Source organism: Callorhinus ursinus, unplaced genomic scaffold (assembly GCF_003265705.2).
Source record: "Callorhinus ursinus isolate GAN/ISIS: 27379988/994484 unplaced genomic scaffold, GSC_fseal_2.0 scaffold2, whole genome shotgun sequence".
Lineage (NCBI taxonomy): Eukaryota > Metazoa > Chordata > Mammalia > Carnivora > Otariidae > Callorhinus > Callorhinus ursinus.
Genome location: NW_027397064.1, coordinates 3289725 through 3312402, shown reverse-complemented (window position 1 = coordinate 3312402; position 22678 = coordinate 3289725). Strand labels below are relative to the sequence as shown.

The 22678-nt window shown below is 49.5% G+C and overlaps 1 protein-coding gene across 8 annotated transcripts in view; it reads left to right on the top strand.

The window, feature by feature from the left end:
• AGAP1 (ArfGAP with GTPase domain, ankyrin repeat and PH domain 1) overlaps nt 1-22678 on the top strand; it is a 513811-nt gene that overhangs the window by 379439 nt on the left and 111694 nt on the right. For 7 of the 8 annotated variants that reach the window (XM_025889132.2, XM_025889128.2, XM_073876820.1 and 4 more), the window contains one exon: nt 13772-13933. The exons of the other annotated variant lie outside the window; for it this stretch is intronic. In XM_025889132.2, the coding sequence (XP_025744917.1) occupies nt 13772-13933 (162 nt within the window). The remainder of the gene's footprint in view (nt 1-13771; nt 13934-22678) is intronic. 8 annotated transcript variants of the gene reach the window in all.

Genomic DNA, 22678 nt, shown 5'->3' with positions numbered 1-22678 from the left:
TTCTTTGGAAAGAATCGCAGAGTGGGATTAAGATGGGGGTGCCCATGGGCAGCTCAGGTCACAATCTCAGGGTCATGGGATCAAGCCCCACATCGGGCTCCAGACTAAGCACAGATTCCTCTTGAGGCTCTTTCCCCTCCCTCCCCCTCTGCTCCTCCCTCTGCTTGTGTGTGCTCGAGCTTTCTCTCTCTCCCTCTCTCAAATAAATAAAATCTTAAAAAAAAAAAAAAAAAAAGATTGAGGTGCCCATGTGTTAATACTTATGGCGGGAAACAGGCCTAAACTGGGATTGTCCCAGGCAAAGCAGGATGAACGTCATCCTGGTTAAGCGTGGGGGCAGCCTTGGTTTCTCACGGGGAGCACCCACGGGAATCACTCATTTTATGCTAGCACAAAATGCACAGTGTCCTCTTATCTCACACGATCAGAATCTTGGCCCTGAGATGCATCACACCACGCCAGCCCGCCAGCCCCTTCGTGGACTGGGCTGTGTTTGCACCCCTAGAACTTAGAGCTTGCCAAATGTAGGAAACCGTTTTAGGCTTCCTTTGCAACAAGGAGGAATCTTCCCACTACAGATCTTGGAGGGGAACCAAACAGCCCACCCTGAGCTACTCATTTGCCATGTGGACCTGCTACCTATTTGTGACCCGGTAAATATTTTAAATACAGTGTTTTAATAGTGTGTCAAAAGTAAGAAGTCATTAACCTCATCTTCTCATTAATGTCACACCAGATTGATTCCAGTGCTCACTGAACAGATGACCTTACTGTCTCAACTTCCTTATTCAAATGAGGGTGCTGCCGCCGCTCACCTGCCACTAGTTAGAGACATGAGTGGGTTGATAATATCTAGTTTGCAGGCAGAAGAGTTAGAGGTCAACCCCAGCCTTGGAATCTACATAAAATATGTAGCGCAGTCATTAGTCATTAGCAGCAGGTTAGCAAAATTCTGAAACAGCAGGAAAGAGAAATACTGTCTTTTCAGTGGCCGTTAAAGGAGTCATTTCACGCTTTTCAAAAAAAAAAAAATTCATGGGACAAATCTTCACATTTAAATATTGGGGGGCATGTTTCTATATTTTTCCCAAAGATGTTTATTTTGTTAAAAGGTTATTCAGATACAGAACAGGTACCCAAGGCAGCTCATGATGCACATTTAGGCTCACGTACTTTGGTAGCTTCAGCATCCGCACAAATCAGTCTATAGCCGTGTGGATTTACAGTTGGATTAGTCTGTTCAGATGTTGCACTATTAGCCGTTTCTGTGTCTTAAACCCATCATATCTTTCTGTTTTCTTCACTGCTCTTTCCCCAGGGCCTAGAACAGTACACCCCGCGAAGCAGGCACTGGGTAGTTATTTGTTGAAGCAGTAAATATCTGGTGTCTGCACACACACATGCACATATAGTCAAGGTCATGCTCCTCTGAGTGCTGAGCTTCATCACCTGGGGTTCTGAGTGGTTGCAGGTTGCCCTCCGTCAGCTCCAGGCTTCCTGTGGATGGATTACCCATGGAACCCAACTGTTCAGAGTTTCCTCATGGGCCGAGTCGCTCAGGGAGCAAGGGAGTCCCACTTAGTAACCTCTAGCCCACTGACTGGGGCTATTGTTAGGGCCCAGGTGTGGCGGAAGGGAATGGAGTTTCGGAGGCTGGTGGGGCCTCTCTTTGAAGTGGCCGGGCCTTCCGTTTGAAGCACCTGACACCACGGTGCTCTTGCTCCCCTGACGGGGGTGTGCCACCCACCAGCAATAAGGGCTTGGGAAGCTCAAGGGTCCCTTTTCATAATCAAGCTGCCTGTCCCACGGCTTGGGAGAGAGTCGTGAAATCACATGGAACAAGGAGTTTTTCAAGTATTTTTAATGACAAGACATTATTTCTCTGACTTTTCAAATTAGCATTTGATTTCATTCAAAACGAAAATAACCACCATCGACTTGAAACATAACAAAATGTTACATGGGATGCCTGGGGGAAATTAAGATCTTTTTAAAAAGATATAATTTATCGTCTTCATGTGGTAATAATTTATTCTACAAAGTGCTCAAAACCGTGAGGAAATTTAATACAGATTTTTAGCTGGCGTTTAAATAATATTTAAAAGTCTCTGGGTCTTAAATGTACAATTCTAGATACACTGGATGTTTGTTTCCTCTGGCGTTCAAAAAAAAATTTTACTCACATTTATGTTCTTTGTGCTGCCAGTTAAGTCCTGGGAGAAAGACCTTTTTACTGAGCACCTATTTTTGCTGGTGGGTGCCTACTGGAGGGACACTGCCCCGTAAGAGAAACACCCCCAGACGAAATCACAGCACTGGGAAGGAAGACAGTGATAGGAGCCCTGTGTTGAGAGGGAGCACAGGGGCCCAGATGTCACAGTGAAGGTCATATGGTGCTCGCACTTCCACCGCTGAGGATCCCTCGAGCAGCCTGTCAGCCGCACTGTGGTCTGTCTAGCTGTGGTCGCGGCATATCTCAAAGTACATCTCCCAGGACCCTTTCTAATAGTTATGAGACTTTCCCCTGATGTTTCTAATGTTTTGGTATCAGTTATGTGTGGTTTTCTGTGTTGAGAGTCCTCAGTTTCGACTTACTGGATGATTATTGTTATAGAAAACCTGACTACCCTTTGTGGCCGTGTGTGCATGGTGTTCAGGATCCACACTCCGCCCTCTGTGTTTCATGTCTGTCCACAGCACACACCATCCTTCCTCAGATGCTGCGAATGTTCTGTGTGTGTCTGTTGTTAATATTTTTGCACTAGAATGGAAGCCAGTTAGGACAGGAGCTGTGTTTTGTGTACTTGCGTTGTTCCAACTCTGGAAGAGAGCTAGATGCTGGTGAGCCATTCTGCCTCTCTGTCCGTTTGTCTGGCACCTCTGTGTCCTCGCAGATGGGGGTAGTGTGTGAGAGGAAGGGGGGAGTCAGGACGGCCCGGGGCCTCTGGCCTGAGCAAGCAGGGGGGCTCGGTTGCTGTTGACCAAGATGGAGAAGGAGCATGTTGGGGCATGACAGGCCAAGGGAGATGTTCGGGACGGCTGTTTTGCCCAGTTTAGCTGTGAAGAAATTGAGACTGACAGACATGAATTCCCCCAAGTCATACAGCCAAGTGGCCAGGCTAGGATTTTGAACTGCCTTTCTGATTCTACAGCTGTGCTGGTTCCTCTTCATGGCACACATCGTGGTTCCCTCCCTGCCCTCGATACACTTCCATCTTATGCCACGTGCCGAAGTCCATTCCGAGCACAATGGGCTGCTTCATGGAGGTGGGCAGGGGAGGAGCTGAAGTACAAATTGGCCAGTAGCCGGCATGCAGGCTTCAGGGACTTGGTGGCTTGGATGGCCTCGCACCCTGCTGGCGAGACAGGCACAGAGTTTCCAGAAGTGGCTGAGCAGCATGAATTCCAGAACCCCACAAATACTTATTTTCTTGTACCCACACCTCAAAAACTGCCCTAATGCCGTAATTCCAGATATTAAAAATATATGCAGAAGTGTTGGTTTTGGTCAAAATTCTGAAATCCATCCTAAGCAGGAGAGAAATAATTAAGCAAAGTGAGAGACATATTCTGTTCTTTCTGAGGTTTTTTGTTTGTTTGTTTTGTTTGTTTGTTTGAAACCTGTAATTGACCCTGGAGCAGTGGGATATGTCACAACCAAATTACCTCCTTTTTCAGTCCGGGTGTCTGTGTACCAGGTTTTCTTAAAGCTGAGGACACCAGCACTTTACTTCTTCAAACCACATGATGTCAGCAGGTTAAGAACAGGGATGTGTCATGAAAAAGCAGCCTTATTTTGGTGTATTTCCGTGCCTTGAACAGAATACCCTGAGTCAATGTGTTCAGGACCCTGGACAGAGCCTTCCATGGCCCCGCCTACCTAAAAAGCTAGATTGTCCTGCCTCAGACCTGATGCTTTCTTGTGCAGCAGTTGGTAATTTGACTCCATGTGACTTTTAATAGAAACAGCTAAATTCCTAAAGATGGGAAATTTACATTATCAAAGAGGGAGCGTACATTTAATTAACTTCTGTAATTGAGTTTTCTTCTAGACATGCTCAGTCCTTCCCCAGCCTGCTCCGCCAGTGGAGCCTCCCGCGTGAACCAGGATCTCTTTGTCAGCTACTAGTCTTAAGCACCAAACCTGAGAAATGGTTGTGGCTGATTATGTAAAAAGAGAGAAGGCTGGAAAGAAACAGACATCTCTTGAAGTGATTTCATTTCTACCTAACGGCCCTGCTCTGAGTGCCTTTGCATTTTTCGGAGTATGCTGGATTAATTCAGCTAAAAATCAACTAGAGAACAATTTGATTTTTGACCCTCAGGTGTAAAATCCTGACTTGCACTCCCTAATATGTACCTTCCCAGCATGTTCCCACACTGACTTCCTCAGGCTCTCGGCCTCACTCAACCACAACACGTTCTACCTTTCATCCCCTGAGATCAGATCATGGTAGTCAATGCAAGCTGGCCATCCGGCCTGAAAGAAAACTAGAGAGACTTGAGAGGAACAAGGCCATTGTGGCTGCAACCAGATGCTGTGCTCTGCAGGAGGAGGGGGAGACTGGGACAGCTCCCTCGGAGGAGGATGGAACGTTGCGGGCTCTGCCATTCACCCGAAGCGTAGAGCCAGGTCCTGGCAGGTGGCTCGAGGCCCAGACCGTCAGTCCCATGGGTCCCCCAGCCCACACTCGGCAACTTCAGCTGAACTTCGTGACTGTACCCAGGCCCCTTTCTGACCCTCACTCCCATACCGTCCCTGCATCTTGTTAGACTATGACTTTGACTTGGTCTTCCTTATTTGATTGCTTTGTAGCATTTAACACAATGACCATCCCCTCTTTTTTCTTTTTCTTTTTTAACAGCTTCATTGAGATAAAACTCACATAGCAGTATGTCTCACTCACTCAAAGTATACAATTCAGGAGTTTTAGCGGATTCATGGAGATGTGCAGCCATCACCACCGTCCTTTTTAGAATGTTTCCATCACCTCAAAAAAAAAAAAAAATCCTGCACCCTGATTCGTGATCAGCATTTGTGCCTCTGTTTTTAAGGCTATCACAGACACGTTTCAGTAAGTCAGGGCTTCATGTAAGTGAAGATCAATCCCAATACTTGAGTCTTATTTGCAGAGGCATCTCGGTGCGACTGAACGCGGCCCAGGTAGGACACGGTCCTCCCCCACGTGTTCTCTCCGTTCTGGCCCCTCCTCCTGTCTTCCTTTCCTCCCCACTTTGTGACTCAGTCGAACGCTGCGGTGTCCCTTCCTTCCCCCAACACATGTCATCTTCCCCGAACCCCCGTTGTGCCCCCGCGGCCCCTTCTCCTGACACCGTGTACCTCTGTGTGCGCACCGCGAGCGGCAAAGGGAACCGGACAATATAGCAGGCTCTGAAACATCTTCAGAGATGGGGATTTAAGTAAACCTCCTCCTGTTGAAAGCTCCCGTCAAAAGGACTGTTGAGAAGGGGCGAGGTTTTGAACTTCACTTCACACTCACCTTTTAACAGAGGCCGGGGTGTTGTGATTTCCTTGGATGGCAGAGGTGGCCTGTTCTTTATTTACCAGCCCGCACATCTCTCTGAGCTTCAGAAAGAACAGAGCCCTCCTGAAAGATCCAAATGAGCTTTATATGCTTGGCCTTGTCTCGAAGGAAATGTGTTCTAATTCACTGGCTCCTACGTGACCTCATCTTGGGTTTTTAGAAGGTCTTAGCCCTCGACTGATGCCCCTGCCCCCAGCCCAGCGCCAACAAATAGCCCTGTCTTTGATCATTTTGTATTTTTTTAATCCCCCCCCCAAACAAAAGGATTTTTAGGAATAGATGCCACCTCCTACTGCCGGATGAGTACGTTAGGGAGTATGTGAAAGCAGGAGAAGGGGAGGGCGGGTTCGCTGCACATACCTGTCCTCCTTTTTCCTGCTTCCTTTGTTTTTATATAGCTGCGTACTTCCCACGAACATACATTTGAAGATTTTCGTATCTGTCTTTGACACATCGGACATTAACAGCCAGCCGGCCCTGGGGACCATTAGCAGCTCCTCGGGTCATGTGGGTGGCTCCCCGCAGCAACTTCTTGACGTCCGCTCTCTCCAAACCCAGCCCAGGAGCAAGAGTGGTGGGAGGTGCTCCCTCCAGAGTCTGGGCCGGGGGCCGGGGATATGCGCTGGGACGGCCAGCCCAGCCGCTGCAGGAAGAACAGCAGCTGCTGTTGGCATACGGTGGGGAGTGGGGGTGCACCGCCCCTTCCGAGCGCGGGGCCGAAGGACGCCTTCCCCGGCAGACGCATTGCCAGACCCTTGGGAGCAGCAGGGCCTTGAGAGTCACATGCACAGAGCCCCGCGGATTTGAATATCAGCCGGGATATCAAAAACCTATCTACACACCTGGCAGTGACAGCTTCACCGAGGCAAGCTCCCTGCAACAGTTCATCAGAAGTGGGCCAGCTAATGATCGGCTGGGCAGATAATCGGAGCAGAGTTAATTGTAAGGTTCGATATGGCGTCTTGTCAGCAGAGATAAGTTGTCACGTTTTCCACTTGAGCTGAAACTAAATGATTGTAAAATAAGTTATGAGTGTCCTTGGGCCTGTCTGCCGGAATGATAGCTAAGAATACATTCCTGGCCATCCGTCTCAAGCAGGCTGCTTGATATTTATGCGAACGGAATGTTATTTTATTCCCCTCTGGTCATGCTTGTCAGCTCTCCGAGTGAAAAGTGAGGCGCGTCTTTGACTCATACTTCACGTACCGAAGCCTGGAGAGACTGCAGATTGTTATCATTATTGCTCATATTATATATTTTTTGGGGTGTGCGTTGAACATTGATGCCCGATTGGGAAGAACTAATGGCTGACATTGAGCGCACGGGATGGCAGCAGACCGGTCCATCCCGGCTCGGCGCCGCGTGTCCGGGGACCTCCGAGTCCCTCCATCAAAGCCGGTTTCGATGTGGAGTAATGAGGCGCTTGCTTTTTTAATTTGGCATGCCTCTCTTCTCTTCGCGTCCACCCTCCCGTACTTAGCCCTGTCGACGGTCGTCAGCTGTCCCGGTGCCCCATAATTGATACAAAATAAAATGCATTATTTGTATTCAGCCAGGAGGAGCGGATTGCATTCCGTGGGCTGCAGCTAGAGCTCATTTACAGCGTCTGAGGCCGGGCTTTCCGGGCCTCTACACTTTGAGGGATACCTTGTCAGGCAAGAGGAGTCGTCGGAAATGGGAAAGCACAGCATGGAAGCCTAGTACATTTTGATTGCTCATATTTTAAACCAGAGGAATTTAAACAACTCCTCTTAAAAGGGAGTTCTCAAGATCTGGAAGCCAGGGGCGTTCATACGGCAGCTCAGGTCCCAGCTAACTCGAAACGTAGCTTTTTCCACATGACCCACCCCCGGCCTCCAGAGCAGTCCGGCCTGCCCAAGTCCTGTCTCCTGCCAGGGCCCCCCCGACCCCCCCCCCCCCCCCCCCCCCCCCAACCAAAGGTCTTGCCCCTCCTTGCCCTCTGTCCCCATGGCCTTCTCTGTGCCTTGGTGTGGCTCCCTCAAGCGGTGGGGGCCCCTGTGCTGCAGCGGGCCCTTCCCACAGCCAGGCCGCCTGGTCCCCGCACGCACGGCCTCCTCACCCGGCCATGCACTCCTGAGCTCTCCCTGCTCCCATTGACCCCAGCCCGGGGCATCTGGTTTTTCCAGGTACTTTGTGTCGCTGTCCTGGCGCCTCCACCCTCGACAGTCCCCCCACCGTAGACACCCAGCCTGTAGGTGGCCACGGTGCTGCTACCTGTGGAAGTAAATTCCTAGGGCCGGGGCCAGGGGGTGTGGGGACAGGGGCGCGAGCCGGGAGAAGACACGAGAAATGGGGCTCCACCTTCACCCGGAGGCGACCTGGAAAGTCACCGCCCCAGCTCGTCACCTCTAAACTCCAGCAAGGATGGTTCTGTCTGCGGGACCTGGGCCCTAGGCAGGGCGCATCGGGCAGTGGGCGGGAAGTGACTCGTGGATTCCAAAGTGCTTTGTGCCCATCGGTTACTTATTCACCCTCCTCCGTATCTGCAGTAGAATTTACAGGGCTTACAAATGCTGCTCCTGCTTTTTCTGTGTTCATTATGACAACCCTGTGTCATCTTAAAAGCTCGTCTCCATCCCTCCCTCCAGTGGCCAGTTAGGGCTCCTGTGTTCTGTTTCTACCTCCTCACCCCCACCCCAGGGCCTTCTCCTGACTCAGTGGTACTTTGTCTCCCTGTCACTCTCACACTCGCATTGTCTGAGTCCTTGTGGCCCAACCAGTGGTCCCAAGTCACATTTCTGTTTCTCAAGGGGGGCCACGGGGCTGGCTGGCCGGCCTGCTTGACGCAGGAGGGTGGGCATATAGACGGCGCCTTACCTTAGTTCCTTCTGCGTGCGGGGGTGGTTGCGTGACCATAGAGTCACACGCGTGCAGGTGATGTGCTCACTGTACACATGACCCTGCCCCCTTCCTTCTCTGTTCAGGTAACATGGCTCCAGAAAAAGTCTTTCCTGAAGGCATCGAGCAAGAAATTAGATAGGCATTCCTTCACTCCTAGAAATTGGCTCCGTGGGGCAGGGATTTTGCCCTTTTCTCTGTGATGAAGCCCAGGTGCCTAGCCAGAGCTGGCTCGTGGACTACTCCACGCTCATGCGGCATGTGTGACGTAGTTAAGGCTTCTTTAAGGGGATGACTCTCAGCATAAACAGACTCATTCAGAGTTAGATGTTCACCTTAAAACAGGTCCCAGACAGCTGGAAACTCACGTGCTCGTGGTTTTACGATGAACTCACCAAGTGCTTCTCTGTTACGCAGCAGAAAGCAGTGCCATCCACCTGCGGGAGCACCTCTCGAAGGGAGCTCAGCTCTTTTTATAAAACTTAATGCCACAAATAGGCGCGCAGCTCCCATTTTCATTCCAACTGTGTTCCAGGCTGTGTCCTGGTGAAGAGGCTGAAGCAAGTCCCTGCCTCCGTAACGCTCACATCTCGCCAGGAAGGCGTTCGTCAACAGGGACATAAACACATGGGGAGCGTCACCTGCCACGCGAGGCAGTGGGACTGGATGCCAGGCAGCCATGGGCAGCGGCCAAAGTCGGGAAAGCCTCTCTGGGGGCCTCTCCTTTGGCTTCTTAGACCCACACCTTCCTAGTTTCCCTGTGATCTGACGAGCATCGAGCTCACTCTGGCTTCCCCACAAAGGAGGAGGCTGTCAGCTGTGTGGGGTGCTGCCAAGACCCGCACAGTCCCACCGAGGCTTTCCCACTGATGGGGCTGGTGGCAGCGCTGGCGGCCACCGCAAGGGCATGGCAGCGGCTGGTGAGGCGAGCTTGACTGGAGCAGGGTCAGCTGTGACCAGACACAAGCAGCGAAGAGGGGAGAGACTCAGAGGGCTGTGCTTTAAAGAGGATCAGAAATCAGGTAGTGGCTGGGCAAGGGCATGGGGTCATGGAGGGTTTTGTTAGAAACGGGAGACAGTAGAATAATACAGCACATTTGATGCAGGCTGGAGAGGGTATGAAAGGCAGGGGGCAAAGTCGCTCTGGGGGCAAAATGGGGCGGAATCCAGCTCCCAGGACGAGGAGGCCCCGGGTCCATGGAAACCAGGGACAGGAAGGAGGATGCGCTCTTCTGATTGCTGCTTTTGGGGGTTTTTTTATCTTCAGCAAAATAAAAGATGATGTCTTTGTCGGGGAGGGAGTGAGGTGTGTGGCATTTGAGGAGAACGGAGGAGGTGTGATACGGCCTCTTGGAGAGCGGGGAGCGGCTTTACTCTGGGAATGTAGTGAATGGAAGGGCAGGCCAGAGGTCCATTCCCAGTGGGCATGAGGCTCTGTTCCTCCAGCAGGACCTGAGTACAGGTGGAAGTTAGTCAAGTTGGACAAATGATCAGGAAAGGCAGAGGGAGAAGAGCGCCACTAGATTAACCCTCAGAGTGTGGGTCCTGGTGTAAGTGAGCCGGGAGACAAAACTAAGACTCAGAGGAGCTGGTTCCCTGCAGCGGGCCTGGGTCAGGACCATGAAGGGTAGAGAGAAGGAAGGAGCTTAGTGAGGTGGAGGCACGAGAGGCCAGGACGCTGAAGTGAGCATGTAGGAGGAACTGGATATCATCACTCCTGAGTGAGGACGGGGTGAGCTGCTGCTGAAACAGTCAGTGAGCAAAGAAGGGGCAGTCGCCAGGGGTCAGTGGGTGTGAGTGGCCTTACAGGGGGGCATCGCTTCAAGGGGATGGGGCTGGGGGGGTCTGCAAGCAGCAGAGGAGGCAGGAAGGACACCTGCCCCCACCTGTGTGCTCCCTGGGGGTGGGACCCCAGTGCCGTCACCTGGGAGCTGTGTGTCCCCTCTGGGGAAAGCCAGGTCATAGCAGGTGAAGGGAGTGTTCTGAGAGGTTCGCTCTCGTGAGGGCATTTGCACAGACAGACCAGGAGGAGACTGAGCGGGTGACGAGGAGTGGAGCAATTCAGATCCTGCAGGTCTCTCCCTGTTGCCATTTTAGACCAGTCGGTTTTCTGTGGTGGGAGCTGTCCTGTGTGTTGTGGGATATTTCTCAGCATCTCTGGCTTCTACCTACTTGATGCCAGTACACCTCCACCTGTCTCAGTCTGATAACCAGAAATATCTGTGGACATTACCAGGTGTCCCTGGGCAGGGGTTTCCAGTTGAGAGCCAGTGGCTTAGTGGGACTCCAGAGCCACAGGTGGATGGGTGCACTGGTGTGGAAGGGTGCCCACGGAAAGGAAGGCTGGAGAGGCTGCTGATGGGCCCTCGGGGGAAGGCAGGTGTCACTGCTACCTCAAGGATGCCGCTCAGCCATTTGCTTCAAGTGCATCAGAGATTTCTCCCTGAATTACAAATATTCCAAGATATCCAGAAAACTTGGGAATGAAATTGCTCGAGTCCCTGTTAATGACTTTAGGAACAGTTTTCTGCATCTGGAATGGAGGGAGATCCCTGGACACAGACACATGTCATTTTGTTCCCCAGGAAGGTGAATTATGACTAGTATTCCAGGGAGTTTAAGGTCATTCCCAAGTCAGATTCTAAATTAGGATGTTAGAGAAGTGCTTTGGGTGAATATAGAAAAGGGAAACAGTGAATTAACTAAACAGGATAGCTCATTAAGGAGAGAAAACATGAAGTGGATTTCCCTTTATTTAAAAGTTGTCAAAAATGTGTGTCAGTGGGGCGGCCGTGTAGCCCTTCAGCAAAGCATTTGACAAGAGTGTGTGGTAGTTTCTCCCTAGGCAAGGCCGAGGATCTGGAGCGGGATGCGCGGACGATGTCTTGTTGCGTGGTCGCTCACCAGCGCTTTCAGCTGCGCGCCGCTGCATCTGCAGGTTGGCGGCTCTGTTTGACTCCTCCCGGTTTAATGTCTTTTCTGGTATCTTGGGTGGATCTACCAAGTTGTGTGATCAGAATGAATAGCCAAGGCAATGGGGAAGGATCTACAACGTCGGGGGGCGTGCCCTGCCATGTTTGGCACCAGGACACCTTAGTCATCGCATTCAAGGCCATGTGCTGTTACAGGACAGACAGACGGAAAGAGTCCTGGAAGGGAATAGAGCTCAGACATAAAGCCACCCCACATGGATGGCAGCTATGACCTGACTATACATAACTCAAGTGTATATTCTTAACATCTTGCAAAGGACGTTGGTGTGTGCCTTCAAAAGGAAGTCCTGGATGATGGGAGGGACCTGGGGATGCTTATGTCGTAATGGTGTCGCCACTCTGTGCTCAGCATCGTACGGGGGAAATGGGCATCTGCAGCTGCCCTGGGGAACAGGCATGCCGGTTAGATACAGATGACTGACGGACATCCCAGTGCAGAGATGAGGAATGTTCTTTCAGGAGAGAGCATTACAGCATTGGAGTGACCTAAGGATTGGGACGCACAGTTGGGAATGAAAATGGTGCGTTGAATTGAGTGGATGCCCAAGGGACAGACTGAAAGAGCAAAAGCCCAGCCTGCTGTCTCAGAGGCCGGTCGTCCTTGCCCGTTCCCCTCACCCTCCTCCGTGGTGAGGCTTCGGCTCCTCGGGGGTGGGGACGGGGGGCGGTCATTGTGACATTGTGATGGTCCCGTCGTCTGTCAACCGTGCCTGACACGGGGTAGGTCCTAGACAGTCAGAGAGGATGGGTCAGAGAGTGAATGAAGGCTTACAACCTGGGCAGAAAATATCTGAAACGAACAAACAAACAAACAAAAAAATCCCTTCTGAAGTGTGAGTGTTGAGTAATGCTGTAAAAGGGTTGCTTCGGAACCAGCTAATGCTCTCGGATCCCAAGGTCCCTTAGCAACACCAGACAGCCTCTGAGCCCTCGGAAATGATGCACACCTGTTCATTAGATTAGCCTCTTTTTTTTCTGGGACACTTACAGTTTGCATCTGCTATCCAGTGGGATCTAGCATTTTTAAAATATGTACGGGGCGCCTGGGTGGCTCAGTCGTTAGGCATCTGCCTTCGGCTCGGGTCGTGATCCCAGGGTCCTGGGATCGAGTCCCTGCATCGGGCTCCCTGCTCGGCGGGAAGCCTGCTTCTCCCTCTCCCACTCCCCCTGCTTGTGTTCCCTCTCTCGCTGTCTCTGTCTCTGTCAAATAAATAAATAAAATCTTTAAAAAAAGAGATTAAAAAAATAAAATAAAATATGTACGAGAATTACTACTTTTAGAAGAAGATTAGACCCCGCTGAGCAGTCTCCAGGGTCTGGTGCCATCCGGTGCTGCTGGGTTATCCTGCGGGCACTTTGGGGTGGTCGGGCCCCCACGCCAACCTACTCGTTTTCCTGACACTTTACCACCTTCTACTGCATCTGGACTGGGGCCACTCGGAGGGAATCTTCATCTGTTTGTCTCAGTGATGGAACCCAAGCACCTAGAAAAACGGCCCACAGTAGGCGTTCAGAAAATACTTGTTGAACGAATGGAGTGCATCGCAAAGCGCTTGGTGTCATTTGAGTTTACAGAGAGGCTGACTCGTGAAATAAAGATTTCTTCAGGCCCTGCCGGCGGTCGGAGGGTGCCTCTCCTTCACTTTTTGGGAGGACTCTCTCTGGTTGAAGTCCATGTTCGTTCCCTGCTCTTTTAAGCATGACTCTGGTGTTCTCTTGGATGAAGAGAAAGATGGACGTACTAAATTGAGTTTCACTTATAGTGAATTCACACGTGTGTGCAATGGTCTTAAAATTCTGTAAATAGCTTCAGTGAATCAATAATTGGCAGGTCTGCAATGGACAGAGACACAGCGTGCCATTTCTCGCTAGTAATAAACCGGTGCCGCGGTCGTATGTGACGTTGAGGGTGCAAGTAAGCAAACCAGGACTCCCTCTCTCCTGTGCGCACGCGCAGAGACAGAGCCACCACCGGACGCCTTCAGATGCGTTCTCAAGACCTCTTGATTTCGCTCCTAATGTATCAGGGTAACTGTGGGAAGAGAAAAACTAGTAAAAAGCATGGACTCCTCACTTTGCTTTTCCAGAACACCGATCATGCAAATTTTAAATGCTGCACAGCCTACAGATGATCCAAAAATAAAGTCTTTTTTTTTTTTTTTTTTTTTTTTTTAATGGCAGGTGGTACATTAGAGGAAACGGCCTGAGAACTTTTAATACTGGGTGCTCTGGGGCCTCCAATCCAGTGATCTCAGCTTAATATAGTACTTGTGGGGCCTGGTAGGATACTGGAGGAACATTGCTTTCGTATTTCTGCAAAGTCGATTTTGTGTTAACTTTTGCGTTCTTTTGCCTTTTCCGGTCCCATGGCAGACACGGGGCTGGGCGATTCCGTGTGCTCCAGCCCAAGTATCTCCAGCACCACCAGCCCCAAGCTCGACCCGCCCCCCTCCCCTCACGCCAACAGAAAGAAGCACCGAAGGAAGAAAAGTACCAGCAACTTCAAAGCCGACGGGCTCTCCGGCACCGCTGAAGGTAAGGTTTCCCTGGGGAGTTCAGGGTGAGAGTCTGAGTCCTGCGTTTCAAGCTGGAGAAGTCCCATACCCTCAGGACCACACATGCACCACAGTGCAGGTCACTGCATGTGCTTTCTGTGTACAAGGCAACACTAGAGGGGCCTTGGAAGCTGCCTCATCACTGACTGATTCTCAAGATCATTCCACCAGATCAGCTCTCTTCCCTTCTGGGGGTCGTCGTCTGGTAGAAGGTAAATCCAGTGTTCCTGTCACCCGCCTGGTCAGGTTCTGGGTCTTGCCCTCCCTCCACACCGTGGGTCAACAGTGTCCACTCCAACTGGGAGGGGCGCCATACTGTTTTATTCTAATAAAGACGGTTGCCTCTCCTCCTCGAGGATTCTTTTCTGATATCGGCTGGTCTTAATTCTTACAAGACAGCTACCCCAATCCTGGCTTTCAGCAACACGTTATGATAAATGTTCCTTCTGTGAGTGTCTATCCGCTCTTATTGTTTTGTGGGCTCTATTAATATTCCAGTTGTCATGGTTTGTCGCAGTTTGTCTTGGTTCTCCTTTGACTTGTTGAGCCCTTAGTTTTTATTCTCAGTGATGGCCAGGTGTGATCTTTCTGAAGTCGCTCCTTCAGATGGATTTACATTTTTTTATTTCACAGATGCAAAGTGGAGATGTGCGCACGCACACACACACACACACACATTATGAGAGGCGAAAGTAATGCAGTTGTAATAAACAAGCTGAAGAAAATATGTCAAAGGAAAATAAAAATTTCGCAGCATCGTTGTTTAACATGAATTGTTATCTGTGACACCATCAATAGTAAAAGAGTCTGTTTTCAACGTGCGTTCCACACACGTGCCAGAAATACTTTTATAACTTATACCCTTTTTCTCTGTTTCTGCCATGCTTTTCCTGAATCCTCTACTTGACTGTTCAGAACTACAATTTGCAGTGTTGGAGAGAGTGGCTTCTTCCCTCCTAGTATCCAGCCATGAGCCTCTAAGCCCACAATGCATACATTAGCAAGGAAGGAACAGAGTTGATGGTGTGTGCGGAGAGTTTGTTGTTTACATGATTTGTGAGTTGAGTGGCAGCATGTTTCCTGCATCTGAGAACTCAGAGGTTCAGAGTGTCTGGTGGCTTGTGGGGGCTGTCATGGTGGCCGAGCAGGGAAGAGGCTAAGAGAGCTTCTTCTTTTTATCTCTTACCTTACTGCCTCCCATAGGCTCTCTGCTAACAAGTTTAGCCAATAAAAACCGATTTTCTCCCGTTATGATAAATGAGGATGATTCTATTATATCAGCAGTGGTGGAAAATAACAGTTATGGATCAGAGCACCCACCCAGACATTTCTGACCTTCCCAGTAGAAAGGAACCAGCTACAGATGCCAAGCGTTGCTGAGACTGTTTTCAAACTCCGCTTTAGCAAAGAGCACCCAGCCATAGCCATGCACCAGCAGCCACGCCCTACCTGAACAGGAGGTGGGGGAAGAAACCAGGAAGAAGCCTGGCACCTCACCAGGGTGGGTGACATGCGCCGCACGTACCCCAGGGGAGAGTCAGATTTGCTGTAGGGAAAGGCCTCCTGTCCGTGTCACAGATAAACATCTTACTGGGTATGTCATGTTTCTGACGACTTTTTTCAGAAACACCACTTGGTGGAAACTGATTATCAGGTCCACCTATAATACATTACACATATTTTACACTTTCTAATTATATCCTACCCACCTCTTGACAGAGTGAAAACTGTGTAAGTAAGATATAGCCTTCAGGTAAATCAGTGGTTGCATATTTAATTGAACCGCGTCTTCAAACCAGTGTCCCCGTCAGCCAGTGGTGACTTGAAGGAGGTTTGAGAGGTGTCCGTGAGCTTGTTGGACACCTGAGAAGCTCCCAGCCCCATTTCCTGAGTTACTGGGATCGTATCCTGTGCTCTGAGCAATAGCATATAATAAGGCTGAGACAGATCCTCAACACAAAAACAACCTTGGACCCTTTCATTAAAAGGTTTTACTGCCACGGTGGTGACAGACAGAAAGACAGACTCCCAGGCACCATAGAAACACCCAAATTAGAAATCGCCACAGTATCTCAAGCATGGATGATGAGTAATGGTTGACGTGTGTTCAGAAATTCAACACCAATGATCAGAAGGGAAGCTGCCCCTCACTTCCTAGTTAACTGATTATTGTGTCTGTAATACCAACGGCCGTGACATCTTTCCAGTCGGAAATAAGGCAACAGATTCTCTATAAAAAGAAAATGATTCATTTTTCCCTAGGAAAGGTTACATACAAAACGGTAAGTGAGTCATTTTTGTGAGGCGCACTATAGTTCATTATTTCTAAGGTACTTTTTTTTTTTTTTTCCATATTTTAACATCTCTGAAGCCATAAGGCAACCTACAGTTGAGGTCATTTTAGATTTAGTGATATACAATATTTTGTAATAGTCTCAACAGCTGTTAGCTCCTTTAAGTAAATGGCGTAAACCATCTAAATTTAAACATCTGTTCTTGAAATTAAAGCTAGTTGTATATGTTTTATTTTTAGAGGACACTTTAATTTTAAGAAAATATTTCTGTTTCACTTTCCTGCAAGGCACTATGACTGGTTGCTTCCACCTTATTCTGTGTTAGACTGACCTCATGGTGAAAAATTGGAATTGTAGATATAAAAAGTTCTCTAGAAGATGCTTGAAAAGTAGTTGAGTTATATGGTTTTTGACATAAGCCATTGGGACAAATGACTAGATTCAAACCTCTACAGAGTATAAGAAAAATAAAGTATCATTGAAAGTTAGCTACTTCAGTCAGGGTCCTGGGGGAAAACAGGACACCCTCAAGCTGGGTCATCGAGGGAAGTTTACCATGGGACTGTCTACAGAGGTGTGGGAAAAGCCATGGGATGGTGCAGAACCCTAGGAGTGTAATGGGTAGCAGAGGGGCCAGTTATCAGGACCCAGAGAGAGAGCTGTTTGGGCAAGGCCTCCAATCAGGAGCTATGGCCTTCAGCAGAGGGACCTATCTAGCCTATGGTGACCCAGAGGGTGAGGGACCCGGGGGACTGCCCGAACTTCGTTCCCCTCCCTGCCTCTGATCTCCTGCCTGCCAACTAAACCCAAGCAGAAGCCAAAGGGCACCAGCCACACGGGTCCGCCTCTAAGGCAGAGACAGACAGAAGATAGAGATGAAGCAACAGAAGCAAGGTGGTGCTCATGCCTTTGACAGTGCCTCTGAGAAATCCCTGGGGAAGTCTGTGCACTGACCCTCAGTAAGTGCGGTAGACCAGAAGCCTCTCAAGAGGGCAGGGCTGCATGCTATCCACCCTTGTCTCCTGGGGGCCTGGCCTGAGCCCAGCTGAGGGGGTGGTCAGAGCTTCCTGAATGCCCCTCTGTACCATTCCCCAGCCGAGCCCACCACACAGGAGCCCTAGACGCTCAGCCAAGTGCAAAAATTCTGGTGCCAGCTATTTCTTACCTTGGCAGGATGCTTGTCCAGAAAGTACGAGCTAACAGGATAATATCCTCAGTGTCTGTGCTGCCTCAGAAGCCAGAAATGCTCTGTCCACATGGGGGCTCTTGGTGCCCCTGATGGAAATAAGGCCATCCTGTCCAGCCAGTTTCTCGTGGTACCAGCACTCACGGTCGTTGTCCTAGCTCTCTTACGCTGAAAAACGATGATTAAACTCTACACCCGACGGCAGAAGATGCTATAACTTAAGTTGGACAGTCATTTGCTTATATGTATAACTTAAAGTGAACGGAGTGAATCTAGTAAATTATAGAAGCAGAAACTGTGATCTTTATAAATATAAAAGAATTCCTTATCTTTATAGATATTTTGAGTTCTAACGTCATAACTTGATTAGGTATGTATGTATATGTGTGAGCACTAGAGAAGTTGTTTGGATATTCAAGCCAGTCACTGGGCTCATCTAAAACGATTAGTATCATTTAAAGAGTCAAAAATTAGGGGTGTCTGGATGGCTCAGTCAGTTAAGCAGCCCACTCTTGATTTTAGCTCAGGTCATGATCTCAGTCCTGGGATTGAGCCCCGAGTTGGCTCCATGCTCAGTGGGAAGTCTGCTTCAGGATTCTCTCTCTCCCTCCACCCTTCCCTCTGCTCACATACATTCTCTCTCCCTTTCTCTAAAATAAATGAAAGGACCTTTAGAAAAAAAAAAAGTCAGAAATTAAAAATAACTCAGCCCCCTCCTTGTGCTGTGGAGGAAGTGTGGGGTACAAGCTGGGGCAGTGAACTCTGACTTTGTGAGAGGGACCTCATATGTCATCGAAAGCAGAGTGCCCCAGAAAGGTGATGGATGCCTTGTTGCTCCCAGGGCTGATATCTGAGGCTAACTTTGGGCAGGAATAGGACACTTTTTCAGTGAATTTAACTTTGAGAAGAACGAGCCTCGTAGAAGCCAACATCCTCTGGCTGTACCATAAAAAAGGTGCAGGTGGTCGTTAGGCTTAAAAAATAAAGAAAAATCCACATATCCCATTTCTACTTGTACTCTTATTTAATAGACCCTTCAGAACATTGGATATTAAAATATTGGTGATTTGATTTTAAATTGGGTTTGATTTGCTCAGAATTAATTACGTTGTATGTTCAGATCTGGGCTCTGTACTCTACGATGATGACAGACCAATGAAGGCGAATTCGGGTGTGGGCAAGACACACGGATGTGGGGCCTGAAGCCCATGATGTGGAGGGAATCTTTGAAGTATCTAGAAGAGCTGGAGGGAAGGACAGGAGCCTGGGGGCACGTGAACTCATCTCCTGGGTGGCCCAGGTGGGCTTCTTTGGGACTGGTGGATGGACGCTTCAAGGAGATGGATTTTGGTTCAGATATTAGAAGGCAAACTTTGTAAGAAGCAGGGCACCTTGTCCCCTGTGGTGGCCACAGCACTGGCTGGAGGGGAGTTCAACTCTGGAAGGGTGCTAGCACCCAGGGCCCTGGATTTGTCACCAGAACCAAGTTGAAGGGCATGTGCCCAGAAACCCCTGGGCAGTAGAAAGGATGCAGATCTTTAATGACTTGCTGTGTTTTGGCATTGTCTCTGAATCGGGATGCTCTCTGGGCATCTTCTTATCCAGGGTCCAGTAGTGAGCTTACTGTTGCAGAAGTGAAACAAAGAGTCCTGCATTCTCTGTGGTCCCAAATCTGGTGGTTCTCGTTAGTTTTATAACATTCATGCAAGTTTGCATCAAGTGTTAATTTCCCTGTTCCCCCAGTGAAAAGGTGGAAGTAGAGAGAGGTTAAGTGGCTTTCTTGTCCAGGGTCAGGTTGCTGGTAGGTGACAGAACTTTCTCTTGATTCTCTGCCTCAAACTCTTTCCACCAGGCAAAAAGCAAGTCTTTGAGGTATGTGGAGCGGCTTTTGAATCTAGGAGTGGGGCAGACAGAGTAGCTTCCTTGATATTTCTCAGATTCCATGTAAAGATACTGACTTTTATATGGATCATAACATCTAGAAGTTGTGTAGCAAAGATCTTTCTTTAAAAATGCAGAGCCAGTCTGGATTTACCCAGTCTTATTATATAAGAGGATATACAGAAATCCTGTTGTGTTACCCTCCTCCCCCTTGGGTTCACAGTGCTTTGTTCCAAAGGTCTCAGAAGGGAATTTATTTTATCCTTCCCATCCTGATCCCTTGGTTGTTCATTCTTGGTCTTTATAGAACCGTTGTATGGTTGATCCTGGATGGGTACTGAAATATTATCTTGTGGAGGAAAAGTCACAAACGGCCTCTCTCCATTAGGATTAAAAAAAAAGAAGAAGAAAAAGAAAAAAGAATTGCCCATCCCAGCTGCACTCAGTAGGTAATCAGAGGCAAGGCCTGAGCCTGAAATTTGTTTACAAATTTCATTAAGTCCAAGTTGCAAAGGTCAGCCCGGATGGAGTTTTCCTTCCTTCCTGCACCAGAGAACCTGACATGGCGAAGCATTTTATCCTCTTATCAAGTATCAAGCATCCAGCACATAGGAAGCATTGTGTGTTTGGCTCCGTGGGAGAAGTGAGAAGTAAGACTCAGCTCCTCTCTCCCCCCGCAAAGGCCTTTAGAGCCTTAACTTGGAACTAAGACATACACAAGAGACCACCTACCTTTTCAGCCCATGTTTAAATGAGGCGCACGGGGGTAGTTGTGAACAGGACGGAAGAGCGTTGAGTTACGAAAGGGAAAGGGAACATGCCACAGAGCTTCATTTTATCTTCTGCAGACTGAGTACATACGGTTATTTAATAAAACGCTGCAGAAGGCATCGCGTTTTCATCATATGTTCTCCGTTTACAACTTAAAACACCAGCAGTGGTGCTTAATTTGGCACAAGACGGAGTTTCGTCCTCACCTTCACTTAGCTGCTACTAAGGAAACAGCTGTTGCTGTACCTGATCAGTTAGTTAACCTTTTACCTCCGGAAAACAGCGTTTTACTCGTGCGGCGGGGTTTTGGAAGGCAGTCTGGAGAGGAAATACCATGCACACGCATTGTCCGGTCTTGTTCCTGAGCACTTAGGGTTATAAGAAGGCAAGACCCAGGAGCACTGAAGCTCCGTTCATCGGTGACCATTGAGTTGTGTTGACTCTCGTGCCGTTTGGGGCATCGCTGGGTCATCTAGGGATTTTGCACATGATTCGGTGGTAGGGAGGGCAGTTTGTTACAGAAGTGTCGCATCACCGTGATGTTCTTACCCTTCCTCCTTGGCCACAGCCGACACGCCAGGTACTCCGTGTTGCCCGTGATGGCGCACGCAGCCAGCCTGGGGTCAGGGCCAAGAAACTGCCTTCACGGTTGGTTTCCTGTCTGTGCGGTTTGCTCATTTGATTTCGTATTATTTGGAGGTGGCTGGAGAGGGAGGGGGTATGAAACCTGTGCAAGCATCACTAGCACACATCACCTTGGATTCCCTCCTTTTAATTTTCAAGAACGTTCCAGCAGCACACCTCGCATCTGCTCCTTGTTTTAATTTTGGCAGCTGCCTGGAGTCAAAAGAGAGGGAACGAGAAGCCTCCGTAATCAACTCCACAAAAACTCCATAATCACCAGCCATGTTTTAGAACAGTAAGGACTTCATAATTGAATTCCCTCATTATTAAACTAGTTAGTGCATCTGAATCGCTGAGTCGAGTAGTTAATCAGCATGAATGTGAAAAACCAGGAATTTGAACTTTTTCCTCGAAGATATTCCTCGAGTACAGCCACTCAGAGAAGGGAGCCAGGGTGGCTGGGTTTCTTCACCCTTGAGCTGAAAGTCAGAGCAGACAGCACGTTTTCGGAGGGACCTGCTACTCCCCACATACCAGGTCATTTTTCCAAAGCAAGCTCTCAGATTGTAACCCCAGCTCCCCCGAGAACGGACTTGCTGGATTTGAGTAGCTCTGGGTTTACTCTAGACGTTGACAGGATAGATGGCGCACCGTGGACTCCAAAGCCATCCTGCAGGGTCCCGTCCTCCCGACACACATGAGCTGGAGGCACCCACAGCTCCTTTGTGGAAGTCGGCGGGTCGGACATAAACAAAGCTGAGTCGACCACAGCAGGAAGACCCAGAACAGAGGATCCCTATCATGATGAGCCGACAACAACAGAAGGGGTTTTGATATTATTTTTTTTCAAGTACACACAAACTAAAGAGTTAGATTGAGTTCCCTGGAAGTGCATTGGTCACCTGCTGGCTGTCACAATGACGGAGGCAACCCCTGCCTTCAGGATGCCCGCCGTCAGGTGGAGCGTGCACATCCGTAAACAGGCCGCGTCCACCGAGCAACCTACGCAGGGACCCCAAGGCACCCCGGCACCTTGGAGTCCCCGTGGGAGGCTCTGCAGAGGAGGCGTACCGTTTGTAGAGGAGGAGATCTCTGCTGCTCCAGAAAAGGAGGGGGAGTACAGAAAGGGAATGGTGATAAATGGGGGTCCCAGGGTCTCCTGCTGTCCACGAGCAGGGATGGGCTCACCTGTGAAAAATGCAGACTCCTTTCAAGGTGCCTGTCCCAGAGGACAGGGATGTGACAGACCTCAATGGCTCTTCTTTTCCCTCGACTTAGGGGTGCCATTCTGCAGTGGGGCTCGGTCGGCATGAGCTGCCCACAGTCTCCAGGGTCCACGGACAGACCAGGAGACAGCACGTTTCCTTCTGGGCGCCCTGGGAATGGAATGCTGCCTAGTCTGGGACACTGAGTCACCTGCAGGTTACCCCTCAGAGTCCTTTTCTTGATGTTCTCAGAACGTCAGAGCTGTCAGGACCTTTGGTTATCGCTTATCTCTGCGACGACATGGAGACCCCCACTGTGCTGCATTGTGCTTGACCAGGGCCTCCGAGCCAGGAGGGGCAGGGCCAGCACGGTTCCAGCAGGACCTTCCTGGCCATTCCAGTTGCGTGGGCACTTTTTATACTTCTACTTTGCTACATGTATTTTGTCGCAAAAGTACCGGAGGGAAACAAACTGTAATGCTCAGAAGGAAGATGTGGTGATGTGTCTGAACCAGCATCGGCCTCATGGGGGCCTCAGACACTTCTGTCCGGGGGACCCCAGGATGGACTGGCCCCTGGGAAGTTCTAGCTGCGTCTTCCCTTGCAGTGCTGGCGGTAATGAGAGTCACACGTCGGGGGGGGCTTCATTCCTAAGGATGTAAAGCAAAACGGAATAAAGCCAGTGACTGAATGCAGAACTAGGTCTGTGTGGAAACAACTTGGTTAATGGGAAGGACAAATAAAATGCACATATACCGTTTGTA